General features: G+C 36.9%; 1 protein-coding gene across 1 annotated transcript in view; it reads right to left on the bottom strand.

The window, feature by feature from the left end:
• The window catches only part of Flvcr1 (FLVCR choline and heme transporter 1), a 34,533-nt gene extending 11,925 nt beyond the window's left edge, over window positions 1–22,608 (bottom strand). The window contains exons 1-7 of the mRNA XM_027934749.2: window positions 21,847–22,608; window positions 17,644–17,788; window positions 11,875–12,015; window positions 5,023–5,090; window positions 3,523–3,626; window positions 877–987; window positions 308–413 (exon numbers count right to left, since the gene is read on the bottom strand). Of these exons, the coding sequence (XP_027790550.1) occupies window positions 308–413; window positions 877–987; window positions 3,523–3,626; window positions 5,023–5,090; window positions 11,875–12,015; window positions 17,644–17,788; window positions 21,847–22,584 (1,413 nt within the window). The 5' untranslated portion in view covers window positions 22,585–22,608. The remainder of the gene's footprint in view (window positions 1–307; window positions 414–876; window positions 988–3,522; window positions 3,627–5,022; window positions 5,091–11,874; window positions 12,016–17,643; window positions 17,789–21,846) is intronic.
• Between the last annotated feature and the right edge of the window lie 501 nt (window positions 22,609–23,109).

Consider the following 23,109-nt stretch of genomic DNA (forward strand, 5'->3'; position numbering starts at 1 on the left):
AATTAAGTTTGCTTCTTTCAAGTGTACATTTTGGGGCTGGGGATTTAGCTCAGTTGGTAGAATGCTTGCCTTGCATGCACAAGGCCCTGTGTTCAATCCCTAGCACCAAAAAAGAAAAAAAAAAAAAAAAGTATATTTTTTTCCCCCAGAACTTTTAAAACTCATCTTCTTCATATGGTTTGGCTTCTAGAAATAGTCACTGAAAAATGAGATTGTTAAAAGAAAAACTATGGTCAAACTTAATATTCACTAGATGACTAGGTAAAATAATCATCGAGGGTGTAAGAGAAAGCTGAGGTATACCCACCTGTGCAGCAGCATTGAGAAGACCAGACGAAGTGCCCTCAGATTCAGGGTAAGTAATTTCAACAGCAAATTCAAAACCCAAGGGAAGGTAACCAGTCATGAAAAACCTAGGAAAACAAAGCCACAATTATGGGGGAAAAAGTACCAGGACAATGTCACACACTGATGTAAGCATTCTATAAGTGAATATTTTGAGGTTGCTATGTGAAAGTAAGAAACTATTATTATTATTAATTAACCAGCCAATTCACAAGAATTGGGAAGCAAAGCAATTCCTGGTTTGTTTCTAAGAAAAAAATGCATCTAGTTTTCTAGGCCAATGATCTTTATACCTAAAGTTACTTGGACTAGGTAAGGATTATACATTTTTTACCAACAATATACAAAAACCAATTTTCAACTATTTTTTATAATTCACATTTATATACACAGTAAGCAGTGGATGGATCTTCCAGACTTTAAAATATTATAGAAGCTTGGGATGACCTTTAAAAAATTAAAAGCCAGAGTAATAAGACTTCAGAATTATAATAACATGGTATCATTTGTCTTATTATATTTGACACTTACCCAAGTATCCCTCCAGTAACAAACACGATGATAATGTAACCAAGGTCCAATGTGAAAGTAAATATAACCATTCCGATAAAAGACAAAATGTAAACTATCAAAGTTGTCTGTCTAAAACAAAACAACAAAACTGTTAGTATTTTTTTTCTGATTATCACAGGCACATAAAAATCATGTGGCTAGCCATTGCGCTATCTAAATAGTAATAAATCTTTGTTTTTCAAAATTTGTTCATTCTAGCTAGGTACACAGGTACATGCCTATAATCCCAGTGACTTGGGAGGCTGAGGCAGGAGGATTAAAAGTTCAAGGACAGCCTCAGCAATTTAGCAAGACCCTAAGCAACTTAGTAAAAAACTCTGTCACAAAATAAGAAATAAACAGGGCTGGGGATGTAGGTCAGTGGTAAAGCACCTCTGGGTTCAATCCCCAGTACCAAAGGAAAAAAAAACCAAACTCACCCATTCTTCTTATTTGCAGAAAATGTTATCCACCAAATCATTGGCTTTCAAGATTAAATTTAAGATTATTCAATAACAGCAGGAAAAAAACTCACATCATAGCCAGTGCTTAGATAGGAAGGGATACTCACATAGACAAAATAACTTTTATGCCACCAAACAGGAGAGTTCCCCGCTCATATTTCACGATTCAGATCAAATCTCACCTCTTCCGAATGCCTTCCCTAACCACTGCAGCTCACAAAATTCCCTCCTCTAAATCCCCTTACCAATTATACCCACGCAACCGGCACTTATGACATCAATTTTAGTGTATTATATTATCATTTAATGTTTCATATGTGGATGCCTTATAGCTGCCATTTAGACGACGAGTGTCTCAGGGACAGGGATCACATGTCGCTTGCTGTAATTCCTAGCCAAAAGGGATACACACACCAGGAGTTGGGAGAAGGAACGGGAGTTACCCTGAGAAGAAAGTCAAGGTGACCAGAACACATTTCTATGCCTACCAAGTTTTCTAAACATTCTGTGGACTAAAGACTATAAAGGAAAGAAGCCCTTTACACATGAGCTCTTCCTCTACAAATTAAATGAGTCTTACCCTAAGATATAATTTTACAGTAGTGAAACCATAATAAGTGCATTTTTAAATTGTGAGAGAATTATCTTGGAGAATGTCAAAGTCAAAGATACTTTTGGAAGGGTTTAGGATAATATCTAATTTATTTATTTAATAGATAATTTAAATATCTCGGGCCTTAAAGGCATATCTGACACAGTTCCAATTCACTCATTCAGTTTATTTCATTCTATTCATTTATTCACTCACAGGTCCATTCATTCATCCTCCCAAGCAAACAAGAGACAGTTTAGCCTATTAATTCTTTTAAGGCCTCCAGAAAAAGATGCTGCCTCTGAAACCCTTTCTTGGTTTCCCAATTAGTGTCTCTCACTTTTTCTTTTATGTTAGCATTTTGCTGTTCCATATAGATGCAAATGAACAGCATTTTTATATTACGCATTTTATAATAGTTAAGTGGTGCTATGGCTTGAAACAGCCAAAAATTTTTACCACAAAAAAAGACAAATGAGGCTGGGGCTGTAGCAGAGCACTTGCCTCTCCCATGTGAGGCACTGGGTTAGATACTCAGCACCACATAAAAATAAACAAATAAAATAATGCTGTCCATCTACAACTACAAAAAAAATTTTTAAAAAAAGGCAAATGTTTTTGATGGAACAGCTTTTTGATTGTTTTCAAACCTGTAACGTAAGAAAGAACAAGATAAAGTCTGTCAAAAGTCAAATGTTTCTAGAAAGAACCTATTTTATGGATAGACTGGAGACTATAATACTAAGTGAAGTAAGCCAATCCCAAAAAACCAGAAGCCCAATGTTCTCTCTGATATGCGGATGCTAACACACAACAAGGAAGGGTGGGCAGGGGCAGAATAGAAGTCCATTGGATTAGACAACGGGAAACAAAGGGAGGGGTGGGGGAAGGAGAATAGGAAGGACAGTAGAATTCATCAAATGTAACTTTCCTAGTCTTGTATTCGAGTACATGACCAGGGAAACGCCACATCATGTACAACCAGAAGAACAGGATCCTAATTAGGATAAGTTATACTCCATGCATGTATAATATGTCAAAATACACTCTACTGTCATGTAAAACTAAGAAGAACAAATAAAAGAAAGGACCTATTTTAGATATAATCCTTCTAAAAAGAATATATACATATAGTTAAATTGAAAGAAGTTCATCAGGTATCCACGTTCTCAAAGATAAAATAAATGTGACCAATAAAATATAGTAATATATAGATTATTGAAACATTTGCTAAGTGACAAGAATCTACAAGTGTTTAGAATTCAGGTCTTTAAGTAACAGTAACACTTTAAATCCCTTAAGATAAAAAGTAAAATTTCTTTCAAAATCAAAATACCTTTGGGTCCCAGTGGTTTGGGAGGCTGAGGAAGGAGGATGGCGAGTTCAAAGTCAGCCTCAACAACCTAGCAAGGTCCTAAGCAACACAGTGAGACCCTGTCTCTAAATAAAATATTTAAGAAATGGGCTGGGCATGTGTCTCAGTGGTAAAGCACCAATGGGTTCAATCCCCGATAACCCACCCCCACCCCAGAAAAAAACAACACTTATACACATCTATTTTTCACTTACTTGTATGTTTTGGTATAATCCAGCCACAAGCCACAGAGAATGGAGCCCACCATTCCAGCTACTACCAGTGTTAGCCCAATCCTTCCAGCATTCACCTCTTCTCCCTGAAAACAATTTGCAGAAGAAACTGATCAAATATTTTTAATTCAGATATATCCTTCATATTCCATACCTTTATATAGACCATGGAAACAATCAGATAAAATTAAGCACACAGAAGGAAGATTCAATACCTGGGTTAGAGTTTGGGGGTGGGTTGTAAAAATATATAGAGGGCATCATATTTTAAAACCAGAAAAAATATCTAAAATAAGAGAGGGAATAAAAAAGAAAAAAATTTCCTTATCCCTCCATAGCTAGAAACACAATGATTTTTATTAGGATTCTTATGTAATTTCTACATATCTAAAAAGGAATAGCTTTTACAGACTACAACTGTGTTTTCCTTTGGAAAGCAGAGAGGTCAGTTAGAATTTAATATTTCCTTCTCCGTGTTTATGTTGATTTCTCTTTAAAATAGCTTGTCTTTTTCCATATACCCAATAACATTAGTAAAGTATGGTCACAGTGACAATGATTTCTGCTTCCAACATTGTATGCTTTATAAGTCAGATTAAATAGGTTTAATAAAAATTATGGGAGATCACTGGGCATGGTGGTGCACACCATGTACTAGTGACTTGGGAAGTTGAAGTAGGAGGACTGTGAGCTCAAAGCCAGCCTCAGCATCTTATTGAGGCCCTAAGCAACTTAGCGAGATGTTGTCTCAAAATAAAACATAAAAAGGGCTGGGGATGTGGTTCAGTGGTTAAGCGCCTCTGAGTTCAATACCTGGTACCTAAATAAATAAATAAAGAGATCATTGTTTTCAGATTGAGCTCCTATTTTAGGCCAGACAGACCCGACCAGACTAGACTAAAATCAGAATGGAGTCATTCCTGCTAGCTGCCACATAATCGAACTTGACTTTAAAATGGGCTAGAGATGCACAGCAACCAATCAGGAGTTGCGTTCCTGCTATTTTAACCCTGTAAAGTAACTATAGAGCTGAGTGCGGTGGCTCACACCTGTAATCCCAGCAGCTTAGGAGGCTGAGGCAGGAGGACAGCAAGTTTGAGGCTAGCCTCAGCAACTTAGCGAGACCCTGTCTCAAAAAATAAAAAGGGCTGGTGGTGTGACCTAGTGGTTAAGCATCCCTGGGTTTGATCCCAGGTACCCCCCAAATGACCAATCCTGTTTTGTCCCTTTTTTCTCCTTTCTTCAGTCCTTTCACCTCCTCCGCTCAGCTTGAGGGCCTTTCTAGATCTTCAGATAGGATGCTGCTTCATTCAACTAGACCCTTAAAATTTTCTTTTTCTTTTTTTTTTTAACAAATGTATTCTCAGTTAAAACAAATGTAAATCTTCTACAGTAACAAAGTGTTAATTCTTGAGCTTATGATCAGACGGCTGAAGAAAAATTCTTGGCCAGACATGCAATAAGATGAAAGCAGAAGCTTACCTCGTAATGTGTCAATATCATTTGATTTAATAATGTTGAGACTGAATAAAATGCTCCAGTCATGATTCCTACATGAAAAAAAATTATAAATGTATCATTTCCCAGTTCATGAAGATGGAATACCAGGTAACAGCTGTGAAAATATAATGTATCTCCAAACTACTGCCATTCCCTTTCAGAATGTGGACTGATTAATTTAACACCTAAATTTACTAGAGAGAAGTGCTATGGTTTGGAAGTTTATCCCAAGTATGCTGGTATTGAGGTGATGAGATCTTTAAGAGGGAGGCCTAGAGCAAGGTGGTTAGGTTAATTAAACCCTTGAAAGGGATTAATAATGGTAGAGAATTAGCTCTCACAAGACAAGGTTGTTAAAAAGTGAGTTGATCCTGTCTCTTGGCCCCTTTCACATGTGGCCATTTCCCATTCTCCTCTCTCCCACATTGTGATGCAGTCAGGGAGTCCTCAGAACAAAAGGAATAACCTGCTCTTGGACTTTCAGCCTTCAAAACTATGAGTTTAATAAATATTTTTTTCTTTACAAAGCACCCAACCTCAGGTATTTTGTTATAGCAACAGAAAATGGACTAATAGAATATGATAGCAAAATTCTGTCATAGCACTATTATTATTTAGATTCAGATATTCTGACCATAAATCATATCCCCACATACAACACTGTATATGGCAACCAAACAAGCAATGGATCATTTACTTAGCATCTACAATGCACTATAGCCAATAAATGTTAAAGGATCTTACTTCAAAGATCTTACTCCTGTATCAAAATATTTACAAGGCAATTCGCAAATCAATATTAATGAAAGAATACTTAAAAAGAGACATATAAAAAGAGCTGGTTATCAGGAATCATATGAGTAGGTATAAACCCTAATATATCTTAATGTATTATATGAATGTTGGTAAGCTGAGATTTTAATGTTACTGAGGTTTAAGTTTATTATTTCTCCATATATATTATTAAATATTTCAGGAATATAAAGAGTATAGAAAATTCTATAGCAAATATCCTTATTTAAGACCTAGTTTTGTTGAACATTAACATTTCATCATCTGTACTTCAGATTAATTTTTAGACTTTCCACAATCCTATCTCTCATCTTTCTCAAAAGATAAGAGAACAAAGGAGTAGTATCTGCTATAAAAATAACTCCTATGAACCAATCATAAAAAAACAATCCCTGGGCTGGGGATGTGGCTCAAGTGGTAGTGCGCTCGCCTGGCATGTGCGGGGCGCTGGGTTTGATCCTCAGCATCACATAAAAATTAAAAAAAATAAAATAAAGATGTTGTGTCCACCGAAAACTAAAAAATAAATATTAAAAAATTCTCTCTCTCTCTCTTTAAAAAAAAAAAGAAAAAAACAATCCCAAGAAAACCAGATGGCATTATGTATGTGTATGCTATTGTATGTGATGCTCAACCTTGATTGAGATAATCAATTATCTTAGGACAATTGATGAAATAATTTCTGTCAAACATCAAGTTTTTATATATGTATGATGTGCTAGTCATTAATTATTTGCAAATATTCTCGTTTTATTTATTCCAGGAGTGGCCACGTGACTTCAAATATGAGCAAAACTAACACTCTGTTTTCCACCCAACTAGCTGTGGAAGCAGGTAGGGAGATGTCAGACTGAATCCGAGTCACTTTCATGAGCAAAACCTTGCTGCTAATTCACATTGAACATGGAGCACGCCAAGGAATAAACTTTAATTTGACAGGCCACTAAATATTTTTTGCAAGGGTTTCATTGAGGTAATATAACTTAGCCTCCATCAAGATAGGAGTAGACCATGGGCCTCTCTGTTCTTCCAGTGATCTAACCATCTATCTGTTGCTATTCATGACATCTTAATTACCATAGCTTTATAAATCTTGGTAGCTAAGAATGAGTCCCTCATCTTGTTCTTTGCTAAAATTATCTTTAATAATTTTAAAATTATCTTTGTTGTTCTTGATCCTTACTTCTCTCATAGGAATTTTAGAATAAGTTTCGTTCTATTATAATCCCTATTTAAATAAGATTACAGGATAAAGCCTACAGCTGGTCTAAAAACCTGTTAGCAAAACTGAACACAAACACCTGGGTAACTGGTCTTTGTTACTCAGCTTCCCATTGAGTCCAAGGTTGCCCCTTGGCCAGACTGGATTTGCCTGGGAAAGCAGAGGATAAAATGAGGTCTATGCTCAGGGCTGAGTGTATTCTACTGCACTGCACCCAAGGGTGATCTTATCTATTCCAGATCTGAATAAGGACAGCAAGTGTTTAGACAAAGACTTCCGATTAGAACAAATAAATAAATTTACAAAGTAGGTATCTTATCTAAGGGATGCTTCTTACTGATTTTTAAATGGAATGGTACTAAGGTTCTGCCTTTAGTGTGATGTCTGCTGTTGGGGTTTGTGGATAAACCTGATATATCCGGTTCAGAAAGTTCATTTTTATTCACAGTTTGCTACAAGTCTTTGATCAATGGGTAATTAATTTTATCACATGCTTTCACTCAGCAATAGGATTAATTTTTACTGTGGTAAATTATATGAATATATTATAAGAATACTAATAGCAAGGGATGCTATGTTATCTGAATCTAGAGTATGGTATATCTGTGTTTCATGTAACAGACGGCAATATTTGGGATAGTAATAAAGCATACCTCAAAAATGCTTTCCTTAGTTCATTTGGTTGCCGAGTCTTTGACACTATATATACAATTCTAAAAATTTCTCCTAGAAGTGTTATTCCTTATCCAGACTATTCCATGTGCAAGACTGCTCCAATCTTATGTGTAACACAAGGCGTGGAGGTGACAAGTATTCATCCAAAAGATGTGACCTGATCTTCACTCAACATTATGATCCTTAACTTGTGTCTGTTTAGTGGGCGAAGAAATTTCTCCAACTGTGATTGAGACGTTGCGCTCCTCACCGTATTTCCTAACTCTTTGCTCCTTATATTCCTTCAATAGAGTAAACCCAAATTAGCTTCCCAAGCAGTCTCTGTGTCTGGCCCTTTCATCAATACTGTGATCCTGCATCATAAACTGGCGTCATTATCAATTTGAGTTCTCTCTGTACATAAAGGTATATTCCTTCATTTAGGTCTTCTTTTATGCCTTGCAATGTTTTATAATTTTCTTTATAAAGTTCTTTTGGTTATTTATTTCAAAATATATTTTTGTTGCTGATATAAAGAGAAATGCAATGAATGTTTTCGAATTATCTAGTTATCTATCGATTACTAGTTATCTATCTAGTAATCTCAATGATTCATTAGCTTAATAGTTGTCTCTAGGTTCTTCTGCATTATTTTAATGGATGAGGGATCAGCAAATTTTCTGTAAAGGAATAGATTGTAAATATTTTTAATTTTGCAGGCCATGTTGTCTCTGACGCAACTACTCAACTAGCTCTTGGAACCCAGAAATAGCTAAAGACACTGTGCAATAACTGTTTTTATAAAAACAGGCAACAGATAGAATTGGCTCAGGGCCATTGTTTTCTGACTGCTGATATACATAATCATGTTACCTACAAACAATAACTTCTTTATTTCTGTTTCTTATATTGTTTCTTTCTTTTTCCTATGTTTCTGAGACAGCCAGAACTCCCAGTTGGATGCTGAATAGAAAGTGACAGTAGGTATTTTATCTAAGGGATGCTTCTTATTGATTCTTTTTTTTTTTTTAATTTTTATTGTTGGTTGTTCAAAACATTACATAGTTCTTGATATTCTTATTGATTCTTAAATAGAATGGTTCTAAGGTTTTGCCTTTAATATGATGTGTGCTGTTGGGGTTTTGTAGATAAACCTGATATATCCGGTTCAGAAAGTTCATTTGTATTCAGTTTGCTACAAGTCTTTGATCAATGGGTAATTAATTTTATCACATGCTTTCACTCAGCAATCAGGTTAATTTTTCTCTTTGATCCATTACTGTAGTAAATTATATGAATATATTATAAGACTACTAAAACATTTCTCATTCCTGAGATAAGCCAAATGTGGTTGGGATGTATTATTATTTTTATAAATTAGTTTCCTAGTATTTTAGTTGGTTTTTTCACTATCTACATTCATAAGTGAAATTAACTAATAATTTCCCCCTTATACAATCCTTATCTGATTTTGATTATAAAGGTTACAATAGCCTTACAAGTTGAAGATGATAACAGTAATTGCCTTTGGGAGGGAAAGTGGGTGACCCAGGAAAAGAGATGGGGGACACTAACTTTCCATTGTGCACCCATAGTACCTTATGAATTTGATACTATATGCATGTATTATCTGTTTGTATAAATAAATAAAACTTAAAATTAAGAAAAAAGAAATCAAGTCTTCTTTCTATCTCAAAAATAGTTACTTGAAGAATTAAATACATATGAAAGCCCTTTATACATTTTTTTAAAAGATTTTTTTTAGTTGTCGATAGACCTTTATTTTATTTATTTATATGCAGTGCTGAGAATGGAACCCAGTGCCTCACACATGCCAGGCAAGTGCACTGCCACTAAGACAAAACCCCAGCCCCACACCTTAACAGACTTTAAACATAATTTTTTAAAAATATTTTTTTTAGTTGCCAATGGATCTTTTATTTTATTTATTTATTTTTGTTTATTTGTATGCAGTACCGAGGACGGAGCCCAGGACCTCACACATGTCAGGCAAGAGCTTTACCACTGAGCCACAACTCCAGCTCCCTTAAACATAATTTTAATAACCACTTGTGTACAATCATGTTAGGTACCAAGTGATATGATCCTAAAGAGATCAATACTCCACAGAAGTCAGATGGTACTCAGAGACGGTACCATCTCAGGCCCTGGCTCACACCATTTCCTTTTCCCCTTTGTCTGCGCAATGTACTCTATCCCCATGTTCTTCACGTGGCCCTCCCGGCCACCCACAGCCCTTCCTTCATTCACCCTTTCCTAACCAGGAAGGCCTGTAGCATGCACTCACCAGGCAACCTCTCATATTACTATTATTTTTTTTATAAATCCATCCTACATTGTTGTTCACTTTTCAGGTGTTTAAAATATCTTCCCCACTTGGGAGATAACAATAAATGGTCATGACAACTAATGATAAATTACTTGTGGGCAGAAATTATACCATGCTTCATTCTAGCCCACAAAGCATTTAGAGCACTGTTATACATTTAGTTGGTATTTATAGCTTTTGATGAAATAAATTACAAATGAATAACAACATGAACAATAAGTGAAGTACACATTAAGGTAGGTGTTGTAGGAGCACATTTCAGGTAAAGGAAATAATGGCACAAAATGAAGAGATTGGAATGAAGAGTGTACATACATGTGGAGAAATTCTGTGTTTATGTCTGTATTAGAGTTGGTCTTAAGTTTGTCTGAAAAACAAATTTTGTATTGGAAAACAATACAAATTTGTATTAAAAAAGTTCTCTTAAATGACAGCCTTAAGAAATAAATTTGCTCTAATAGTATTGAGCCACTGTATTTCTCTACCTCCTTCTTTAAAATTTTAGGTTTAACTACAAAGGGAGATTTCCTGTAAAATTAAGGAAAGGAATTATGACATGCTAAAGTATTTAAAGATGAGATGATATGACACTTCTGAAATTCCCTTGTAACATATTCTAGGAAGCCAGGTGTGGTGCACACACCTGTAATCCCAGCAGCTCAGGAGGCTGAGGCAGGAAGATCACAAGTTCACAGCGAACCTCAGCAACTTAACAAATTTCTAAGCAACTCAGTGAGACACCATCTCAAAAAATAAAAAGGGCTGGGGATGTGGCTGAGTGGTTTAAAAAAACAAATATATATATATATATATATTTATTTATATGATAATTCTAGGAAAAAATAGAGGAAGTATATAAATTAAGAATGACAAGATGTTGGTAACTGTTGAAGCTGGGTGACAGCCTACATAGTGATGGGTACATGGAGTTCTTTAGATTAAATATCTCATTCTTTCATGATTAGCAATTTCCACTAAAAACTGAGGAACTAATCCTGTTGAAAGGGTGAGAGTTCAAATCAGGCCACAAAAAAAGAGAAGTAGCAAGTAACTTCCGAAGGCAAGAAAAACACAAATCAGGGAGTGTTAGTATACAATGTGGATAGTGTTTATGTAAGAAACAAACAAAAAACCAAACTGTCAGAAAACCCTGAAAAGAACCAGTGTTGGTATCTGCAGTCAAAGCTACAGTGTAGGATAAGTAACTGTCAGCTAACTTGAAAATTTTAGAAGAACCAGAATTTTATTTGAACCCCAGGTGCTTAACCACTGAGCCCCAGCTCTTTTTTATATTTTATTTAGAGACAGGGTCTCACTGAGTTGCTAAGTGCCTTGCTAATCTGCTAAGACTGGCTTTGAACTCACGATCCTCCTGCCTCAGCCTCCCAAGTTGCCACTGCGCCCAGCCAGAATTGTTTTTCAGTTAGAACTGTAATATGATTTTCTTAATGTCTAGTTTTGACAGAACAGTTAAAAAATAAGTGCCAGTTTGCACAGGGTGTAAGAAAGGAGCCATTGACAGCACTTCCCACATGCTTATTGCATGTGGTCATAACTACAGTTCATCAATGACCTGCACTCTAGGAGAACTCACAAGAAAACAACACTTCTCTCTTTGAGATCTATTTATTTTGAAATCATGTAAAATGATCCACCGTGGATTCTTTTGCTTTCAGTTTATCATTTAAGTCCGTGATTATGCTATGGAGTTCACTAACCAATTTCATTAAGGTTAAACCACCAGGTTAAATAAAAAGAATTCACAGTGCTCAAAGGTTTACACAGACATCATAGAAAATATAAGAAAGCCACTTACCATAACTGATCAACAGAAGGACAAAAGGAATATTTTTAAACAGGTTTCTTATTGATTTCTTGTAAGAGTACTCTTCAGGGAGACTGTCTTGAAGAGCTGCCTGAGCCTGACTTGGTGGGTATGGAGGTTTTTCTTTGAATGCTGGGAATGAACATGAGAAGGATTATATGTAATTAACATAAGTGTAATAAATTGCCCGGGTAAAAATACATAATTATTTATATCTCTCTTAGTGAGCAGACAGAATCAGTTTAAGTAAGTAGTGAATGTCTTTTATGGTGAGGTTTTTCATTTTCAGTGACTTCTAAGTGCAAATCAGTTTGGTATTATCGTCTCAGCCCTCTGAAACTAACCAAAACTCAAGAGATTTGGCCAGTTCACTTATCTGAGCTACAAAACCATCATTAATATGTCACCGTCTTGCCCACTGATTATTTCGTTTTAGTTGATCAAAATTAATTTTTACTATATCAAGGACTCTATTTTTAAATTTAGTTCAATTTGTAATTAGAGGTAAGTCTCGGGTATGAACAAGTCGATAAACTACTGAACATTGAGAGGACTGTCTTGAGTTAGTAACTATTCCTTCTGCAATTTGATGCAAAGTTTATCATCTGATTCAAGGACACATCTGGAACTGAGGAAGTCCAGGTGATTTCATGGGAGCAGGCTGTATTTCTTGCTCACTTACTTGAGTGGCACATGGAAAATCTAGGGGTAGAAATAACAGACAGGAAAGTGTGGCATATGGTGTCTGATGCTCTACAGTTTTAGTACTGTTTCTAGTTAGAGACCTCACAGCATTCTTAGCCAGAAATCTAAAGACCTCCTTTGGCTAGGCAGGGAAGGATCTACCAATTTCCCACAATAGATGGCTAGGGAGAGATTTCTGTAGGGTTAGTGGTATGGTGTGGATAAGTGTCCTTTAAAGGTTCATGTGTTAAAGGCTTGGTCCCTGGGGAAGCTAAAGATTCTCCAGGTGGAACCTTTCAGAAATGGGGCCTGGTGGGGGGCCTTTAGGTTACCAGGGGCATGCCCTGGAAGGGGATGGTGGGACCCCAACCCTTTTCTCTCTCTTTCGTTTCTTGACTCATGTGAGCCATCTGCTCCATCACGCTCTCTGTGCCATGGCCACCCAGCAAGCCCATCAAAGACCTAAAGCAATGGGTCTGCCCAATCATGGACTAGAACCTCCAAAACTATGAGTCAAAATAATCTTTTTCTTTTTATAAGTTAATTACCTAAAGTATTTTGTTATAGCGATAGAAAACTAACAGGCTAACCAGAAGTCATGACTAAGTGACAAAAGAGTTGATCTGCATTTTAAAATTTGGTATGTCAGAAATTAAAATCTACTATTTTTAGTCCCTCAAAATTTTAAGCTATTCACTAAAAAAATTTAACTACAACAGAAGGAAAAGTCTGTATCATTAAATCTAAGATGCTTGCACTCAGTGACCTTGCCAGGTTATCACAAGGTTTTCACACAACCTTGTCTCCATTACCACAAATGTTAGACATCATTGATCAGTAAAGGCACCTCGACTTCAGAGATTTCATGAAAACATACACCTTAGCATTTAATCAAATAAAGTGAATTCAAAGAGAAAAAAGAAGGTAAGTTGATTCAGAAAAAAAGTAACATTTCTGGAAGATTACAATTTCTGCTTTTCTTTTTTCCCCCTCTTTTCCTCTAGTGAAAATTTCTAATTTCTGCTTTTCTTTCTCTTTCTCCCTCCCTCCTGTTCTTTTGTGACAATTTCTTTCTTCCAACAAGGAAGACCTATTCTAAGTGGGGCAGAACTGATGAACCTGTCAACTGGAACCATTTTAAAACAATACATATTTTGAGATTCTATCCAAGTTCAATAATGAGAACCTCCATGATAAAATCTATAGTAAACAAAAAAACTCCCCAAATGCTATTAGTATAGCCATCTGGGTTTGAGAATCACTAAGAAAGGAAAAAATATCCCTTATAACTTCTGCAAAATACTGCAATTCTCCAATTCTCCTTTTTGCTGCTAAAAAACAAAAAATTAAGTTTTTTTGCTGGTCAAAACGTTAATTATGATATAATCAAAATGTATCAAAATGAAATATCTATTTTTTACAGATATCACAACTAATTCAAGAAGAGATATAGCTCATAAATATTTACTACTTAACATCCTTACTTGGAAAGACTAGGAGATTAAAATGTTTAAGTTGTTGCAATTCTTCTTCCTCCTTTTACCCTATCCAATCCTTGATCTGTTAGGATGTTTGGCATCTTTTCCGGAAAGTCTTTTTGTATCTTAGTTAGATAGGAGATATCTGTTTATTAACAATGTTAGTACAGAATACTCACAGTTGTAAAAATTTCAGACTGTAAAACTTTGCTTACAAGGTAGCAGGTTATTTAATGTGTTTTAAGTCTATTACTTAGGTTTTTATTCACTATGATAAAAAGAAGTCTAAATGTTCCAAATCTGAAGTCAAATTTCGCGCAGAGGTGAATACAATTTTTCACCAGTCTTTAACTCCACTAGATTTATTTCCTGAATATAAGTGTTATCATTTAGTTCAGATAAACTCTCTTAGCAAAATCTAGTCTGTATTTAAAAACTACACCCTATAGTAAAGTCAGACTTAAGTTTACATGAAAAAAAGGTGAACAAAAAGCCAATGGTGTATGACCTTGTTTACACTGAAATGCTATTTTCTTTCTTTCTTTTCTTTTTTCTCCAATGCTGGGGATTAAACATAGGACCTAATGCATGCTAAGAAAGCTCTCTGTCACTAAGCTACATCCCCAGCCCTCAGTTACTGCTTTCTCCTTCATAAAACAGAATTAACAATAATAAGCTCTAAAGGATCACATGATATGACATATCTAAAAGAATTTTGCAATTATTAAAATATAAAATATATTGTCCTTTTAGAAACATTATTTTACAAAATCAGAGCCTTTGCCTTAGTGGCTTGAAATTCTTATAGACTAAATAAAATGTATTTGTTAAAAGTTTATAGCTTACATATGGGTATCTTTTTAAAAATTATTATAATTACAATCATTGTAATAATTATTATTATTTTAGTTGTAGATGGATACGATACCTTTATTTATTTATTTATTTACTTATTTATGTGGTACTGAGGATTGAACCCAGTGCCTTACACATGCCGGGCAAGCGCTCTACCACTGAGCTACAACCCTAGTCCAAGCATATCTTTAATAGAAAAATCAAAAGTAAGAGCTGGGGATATAGCTCAGTTGGTAGAGTGCTTGTCTACATGCAGAAGGCCCTGGGTTCAATCCCCACTACCACACACACACACAAAAAAAAAATCACAAGTAAAATGCCTACATGCTATATACACTTGTGTTTAAATACATTAGTATTAAATGTTTTTATTAGCATTACTTTTGGTTTCTGTCATCCACTTACAGTAGTGAATCAGGAAAATATTTTAATTGACACATTTGGGCTAAATGGTAAATTTATTGCTCTACAGACTTTAAATACAACAACATTACCACTTATACAAGAGGAATTTAAATTAGAAATAAAATGAGGCAAAGTAAAATTAAAATGATCTATTTTGTATATAACATTTTATATATGGAGTTAGACTATCTAGGCTTAAACCTGACTTTATTAATTGTGAACTTGGGCAACTTAAAGTTATATCAAGTTACATGACCCAGTTTCCTCATCTTTATGTAAAATGGAAGTGATGGTAACAGGACCTTCCTCAAAGGGATGATTAGCACACATCAGCAACCAAATGTGAGAGGCTACAGTGGGGTTCTTCCAGCATGAAATTCAGTGGAAATGCTGGATGAACTACATTCACACATATGCTCCATGAGGGAGGGGAATAGGGTTCCATGGCCTGAACTTTCAAGACAGTATTTTAGGAAGACTGCTGAATACCAATTCAGTATACCATGTTGGTTGGATTTTCAAAATAATCATGAGTAGAATTCAGAGGGAAGGAGGGTCATATCTTAGTAATTCAGGAGCCTTGAGCAAAAATTTGGACACGAGGAAAACAAAACAGAGTAATATGCCGATGGTTATACCTATTATGATTGTTCTTCCTTAGATAAAATCTTATATTGTATCAATTTAAGCATATATGCAAACATATCATATATATAATAATTTCATATTTTTGGATATCTGATACGTAGTTTACTACGCTCTTCCAAATAGAAAACTAACTGAAAATGATATAAAAAGGAAAACTGGAATTTATGTTCTTTTACACAAGCCCCTCAATGGAATGAGAATTTTATGCCTTAAAAATATCTATTATTAATGAAACATGTAAAAACAATATTTCCTATTCCAACTAGCAAATCAAATATGGCTACCAGATAAAGCAAATTTAGGGGCTAGGGTTGTGGCTCAGTGGTAGAGTGCTTGCCTAGCATGCGTGAGGCACTGGGTTCGATTCTCAGCATCACATACAAATAAATAAAATAAAGGTCCATAAACAACTAAAAAATATTTTTTAAAAAAGCAAATTTAAGAGAGTTTTTACTTCTAAAAATGTTTTAGAAACCATGTTAAGTGCTAAAATAGTATAGGGATAATTTGTCTTTTTTTCAATAATCAGCACACTGCAAATATGCCACTCTCTGATTAACTGAAAATATAAAAACCAACCTCAAGCAGATCGGACATGTCAGAATACTTATTATGCTACCAAGAGAACATTTTGTTCATCATCTTAAAAAAAAGAAATTAAGCATGTGGGCTGAGCTTCCTATACCTGGATCCTGCAGTTCATCTACCAAGACAGTCTCTATGGAACACTCTAGAGTCTTCAGCATACATTTCTCTGAAAACTGAGGATTTCACATCTGGAGATCATAAAATATGAATTTTTCATTACTATTATGGGCATGCTATAAGTTAATATATAGATCTAAAACTTCTGCCTATAATTATATTTAATTATACATTTCAATGATGAAAAGGGGGCTTTTCAACTTTATAGTTCTTTTCTTCCCCAATTCCATTTAAGATACAGAGTGCCAAGGGGCATTATTATAGTTATGTTAACAGCTCTATTACTTACATATACCTCACTACCTTTTTTCTCTGAAATTAAAATTGCTTCTCATTAAAAATAAACTTTAAAAAGCAGACCTTCCCAAAGCTTCTTCCAAACTGGTGATGGCTGCTTGCAGCTGACTTTTGACTGACTGCTTCAAGAGACAGGCCCAGGCGAGAGGACTCAGTGACGAATGGTGGCAGCCGTGCTTTGCTGGAGTGGCCTAACAAGCAGATAGTCGCCACAGTTTGAAATTCCGTTGAACGGCTTGCTGCTGCCCAGGATCATTCACTGGTCAACATTTTAGATCCAGTTAATTTTAAAATTGGGGATCCTTGGGAGGACTTATCATTAAAAGAAAGATGGTAGCCTACTTGACTCATTTCAAAGCATGACAAAAACTTGTTCCTGGCTAGGTAGGCATAAGAAGCAGACCATGTAGACAAATATGGGAAGGAAGCAAGTAATATATTTGAAATTATCAGAAAGAAAAGTTAGTAGGGAGATAAATGAGATGGATTAGTCATCAAACCTTTTACAATAGTAAAATACCATGTAGTGGACCCTAGGGTTGTACCATCATTATCTGAGCATAGTACACAGCTAGAATAAAACAAGCAAATGGCATTTGTGACTGTATTAACAAAAATTTTCAGAGTTAGTTATTCTCATATTTTTGTCATGCATTTATCTAATCTTTAAGGAAAATAATTCACTTACCAATTGCTGTTAAAATAAATAAAAGTGTGGCAACACCTGATGTTCCATAAAACATGATGCTTATATTATGAGCCAGGAGATCTGTGTTATTCTGTGTGTTGGGCACTAAAACAGGTGGTAGTAAAAAGCCAACTGCGGTTCCAAGCTGTAAAATGAACAGTCCTGTTAACAGCTCATATCATTAGAGAAAAAGGTAAATACTGCCATTTAACAGAACATACAGAAGAGCTAATATTTATAAAGGTATACTATAAATTCTAAAACTATGTTCTAATGTCCTTGTATTATTGTTGAAGGAAAATTTCCAACAAATCTCTTTACTATTCAAAAAACATATAATGAGTTTCTACTCTGAGTGATTCCGTTATAAAGTTACATAAGATATAGTCCTTACCCTTTCATGCTTACAAACATGAAGGGGAGTAAGAATATGTAAAAACAGGATTAAGAAAAAACAAACCACAGAATGAGAAAGAATCAAGAGACTAGCATCCAAAATAAAGAACTCTTACAACTAAAGAACAAAAAGACAAATGTTCTAGTTTTAAAATAAGCAAAGGACTTGTATAGAGATTTTCCTAAATATATGCAAATGGCCAATAAGCATATTAAAAATGCCTATATCTTTAGTCTTTAGGGACAAGAAAATCAAAACCACAATGAGATTCCACATCACACCCCTAGAAGGGCTATAACAATAAAATAACAAGGGTTGGCAAGAATATGGAGAGATTTAAAACCCTCCTATACTGCTGGTGGAAGTATAAAATGATATAGCCATTGTGGATAAAATTACCCTATGAAACAGCAATCTATGCCTAGGTATATACCCCCAAAACTGAAAATAGGTATTCAAATAAATAATTATATATAAATGTTCATAGTAGTCATAATTCACAATATCCAAAATATGGCAATAACTGAAATGTTTATCAGTGAATGAGCAGATAAATAAACTGTGGTATATGCAATATTATTCAGTTACAAAAAGGAATGATGTACTAATACAGTGCTATAACATGCATTAACTTTGAAAACATGATAAGCGAAAGAAGTCAGATACAAATGGGGCCATTTATTGTATAATTCTGTTTGTATGAAACATTCAGACTAGGTAAATACATATGGAGAGAAAGCAGTTTAGTAATTACTAGGGAATAGAAGGAAGGAGGGAGGGGAGTGACTACTTCGTGGTATTGGACATTGGGAAGGGCCCAAGAAATGTTTCAAGGCTGAGGTACGAAGAATAATGTTTAACAAATATTTCACTTGCTTCTTTCCAAAAAGCTGAATAGAGACAATCAAAAAGATATTCTAACAGATTGTGGTAATACAGTACTGTGATGGAGAATTAGAGAGTTCTAAGACTGGGGAGACTGTGTAATTTATTACCCAAATCAGAGCACTGTTCAGAGTAAAACAAACTTCAATAGTAATTATACTAAGCAACAGATGTACACCCAGACTAAGCCAGGTAAACTGAGACATGTGCTCATTCTAGGTAGTAGAATATTTTGTAGGAGCACCTTGTACAGACTTGAGTTTAAGAAAAGTTTTTGGAGAAACAAAGGGCTGAAAGAAGTTAGAGCTAGACAAATGAACAAGAAGTAGTGTTCTAAGCCAAAGTGCATTATGTAAAAAGGCCAGGAAGGGGACAACATGACCTTGTAAGAAATTGTCAGTATGCACGGTCTGGCTCAAAGCAGAGAAAGACTGTGTATGCGGAAAAGGGGAGGGGGGCATGGAGTGAGATAAAGAGCTGGTAGGAGGCAGATCTAGAAAATCTTGCAAGTCACATTAGAGGGGTCTTGTTTTATCTTAAGGACAATGGAAGCCACTGCAGGGGCCAAGGGAGTGCTCTGAACAGATCTGGCACATTAGAGAGCAGGAAGACTGTGAAGAACAGAGGGAAGGCAGCAAGAGCTGCAGATAAGGAGATCAGTTAGTATGGTCTAGGTAAGCACCATGGGTGGCCAAACTAAGCAATAGAGGTGAAAAGAAATGAACTACAAGATAAGGCTAATTTTGAGTGGTGGGTTCCTAGGAGATATGGCAGTACTCCAGTGGTAATGAGTCTGAAGTTCCTTCATGCACTCATCATATTTTCAGGGAGAGCCTACAACAAGCCAGGTGCTATAATAAATACAGTAATGATAATGATATAGTAGTGTAGTGATAGAGCTGTGTGTATTCACATCATGTAGCTTGTCATGAAATCTACATTATAATCAAGGGGAAAGGAGATGGATAATAGACAACAATGAACATGTATGTATATAAATACATAAATAATAAATATGAGAGTGGTAAATGTAATATGAAGAATTACAATATAATGATATATAAAATTGACTGAGCAACTCTAAATGGGATTGAGAAATGCCACTGGATATTTAGAATGAATTTAAACAGAGAGCTGAGTGATACTAAGAATATAATCACATGATCCTAAAATGAAGAACATTCTAGGCAAAGGGAATGCTTCTGCAAAGACCCTTAACCAAGTACAAGCTTAGCGCTGTTTAAGGAACCAAAGAAAACATATATGTAAGTTGGTGGGGTTTTTGTTTTTTTAGTTTTTGTCATTTAGAGTTTACATTTTATGTACTATGGGAAATCATTGGCAAGTTCAAAGCAGGGCAACGACATAATTTGATCTATGTTTTAAAAGGGTCTTCTAGTTAGAGACTTGCAGTACAGATGCAGAAATTAAAAGCTAGGAATTCAAGAACTAGACAGACTTGAGTGTGGTCACACACCACTAACTAGCTATGTGACCATTACAAAATAATTTCATTACTTCAAGTCTCAGTTTCTATTACCTATCAAATGAGGAGACTAACAGTTCCAATCTTACAGTATTAAATTAAATGAAATAATGCATGCGAAACACTTAGTGTGTTGCCAGCCTCTTAGTGAGTGCTCAACAATGCTGAGTATGAATAAAACTAGGCTGAAAGTACATACTTGGGAATAATGAGCAACGGTACAACTATTAGAGCCAAGGAAGGAATGAGAACACAAGGAAGAGTAGGAAGATGATCCACAAGTGTGTGGTTAAAAGGAAGTCTGCCTATAAGTAAATGGAGTTGATATTTTTATCATGCTCAATGAAGAATTAATCTTGAATATAATTTTTAAATGTAAAATACTTTAAGAAAACAGCTCCCATTGAAATATGCAGAAGCAACCAAGTGAAGTGTCAGTCATAAATTATTTTGAATACACAAATATGTTTCAAGCTACTCTTTCTTCTGCACTTGTAGAAAAAGGAAATAAAGCAACCAGCATGTAGAGTCAGTCTTTGTGTATTTTAAATAAATATTCCTGTGATCTTGAAACAAGTGTGAGATTTGAAGTGAGAAAGTAACATTCTTGTGTTACATAGTTACATATGGCAATATAAGTATAGAAATGTGGAGGTTTTGGCGTACCAGTTTTTAACTAGATATTCTCAAGCTGAATGAACACTCAATATAGTTTACATAAAGTATCATAGGATCCCATATGCATAATTTAAATAATGAGAATCAGTCCGAAGTTTTTAAAAACACACACAAAAATCATTCTACCCAACAATGCTTCTGAAATGCTAATGGCATTACAATCTGGAGACTTAGCAAAAAAGCCATCCTTTCTGCAATGTTTTCCACAATCGGTGATTTGTCTTGCATAGTCTTATTGTTTAAAGTAAGTAATTGGACTCAGTAATGCCTTGAAATCTTTATCACCAGAACATTGATTTAGGAGTCATTAATGCATAGCTCTGTGCTGACTACTAATATATAAAATTAAATAGTGTTCACAATGACCACTCCAAATGAAAACAAACTTCCCAGAATCCACCACCTCCCTTTTGCAAAGAACACACTGGTGACAAACATAACACCTATGCAAGTTTACTTCATTAATGCACTGACAAGTTTTCTATGACATTAAGCACATACAGGCCAATATAAATAATTTTCAAAGCAAGACGACAAGGTAGTCACTGTAAGCTGATTTTGAAAGTTCTGTCCTTACAAAGAGCCTAAAAGCCCTCTTTAATACAAGACTGCCTCTTATTTTACAACTATTCATCTCCTCATCTTCATTTCATAGACAAATGTCTCCCGAGGTCCATTTATATGCCTAGCTCACATGGACTATGGCTTTTTCTGGTCCTCCAAGGATCCGACTTTTCTCTTTCACTCAGGTCCTTACCTGATTGCCCAGCACGGCGGTGGCGCAAGCCGTGGACACCTCTTTGGGCCCAAACCAAACTGAGGCGATGTGGGAGGGCAAGCCCAGGATGAACACCTGGGCCACGGAGCATAGGCACTGGCCCAACATGGTGACCCAGAAGAGATGCTGCTGCACACTGCCGCACTTGATCCAGGCACCCAGGCAGTTGAGGCCAGAGCCCAGCAGGGCGGTGAGTCGCAGGCCTTTGGTGTCCAACAGCCAGGTGGCTGGGAATATGAGGGGCACGTAGGCCAGCATGTAAACCATGGACAGCCAGTCAATGTGCAGCAAAGAGACGCCATAGAAGCCCTGGAACACATTGCTGATGATGCTGTACTGGATCCACTGAAAGGCGTTCACCAGCGAGTACAGGCTGAAGATCAGCAGCACCACAAAGCGCCGCGTGGAAAGCGCGGTCTGGGGCAGCGGTGTCCCTTCGGCCCCCGGAGTCTCCTCCCCCGCGTCCGTGGATAGCAGTCGGGCCTGGGTCTCCTCTTCCGGCGCCAGCAGAATCTGCGGCCCGCCAAGCGCTCCCGAGAGGGCAGCGGCGTTGTCCCTGGGGACCCCATTCAGGAGCAGGGAGCCAGCTCTGGGCCCGTTCTGCTGCTCCGCGCTCACCTTCCCGGCCGCAGAGTCCCTCGGGACCGGAAGGTATCCTTTCGCAAGCGGGTGCCCGGGGGCCACCGTCGCCCCCTCCTCAGCGTCTGGCCGCGCCATGTCACCGTGCTCCCTGCTGCTGCTTCGCGCCCCAGCCCACCTCCCTACCTCTGTACCTGGTCCCTCCCGGCACCCCAGCCCCACCACCCCCTGGGTCCCCCACTCCGGCTACCCTTCCCGGGTGGTGCGCACACTAGCCCTGCCTGAGAGCGCAGGTGAACGCGTCCTCCCCACGCTCCTCCGGGCCGCTAGTCACTCCATGGCAGGCCCCGCCCCGAGAGCGCCGCGTCCGAAGTGGTAGCGGCTCGCCGGCCAATCAGAGGGCATCTTCTCCCGGCGCGAGAGCCAATAGGGAACCTGCCGGGAAGGGCGGGGCGGGCTGCAAACGTACCCGGAGGCTAGAGAGGAAGACCCTGCTGAGTGTGTTCTCCTTCCAGGAAGGATGGGCAGGGTCCTCGGGGTCCTCTGGCTCTTGGGGCTGGGCGGGCGGGAGGTGGCCCGCGGATTGGGCAGCTCCAGACCCGGAACGAGGGAGCGGGCGAAGCAGGGAAACGACCCAGGGACAGGTACCGTGTTCGCCACCAA

The sequence above is a fragment of the Marmota flaviventris genome, chromosome 12, assembly GCF_047511675.1.
Source record: "Marmota flaviventris isolate mMarFla1 chromosome 12, mMarFla1.hap1, whole genome shotgun sequence".
NCBI lineage: Eukaryota > Metazoa > Chordata > Mammalia > Rodentia > Sciuridae > Marmota > Marmota flaviventris.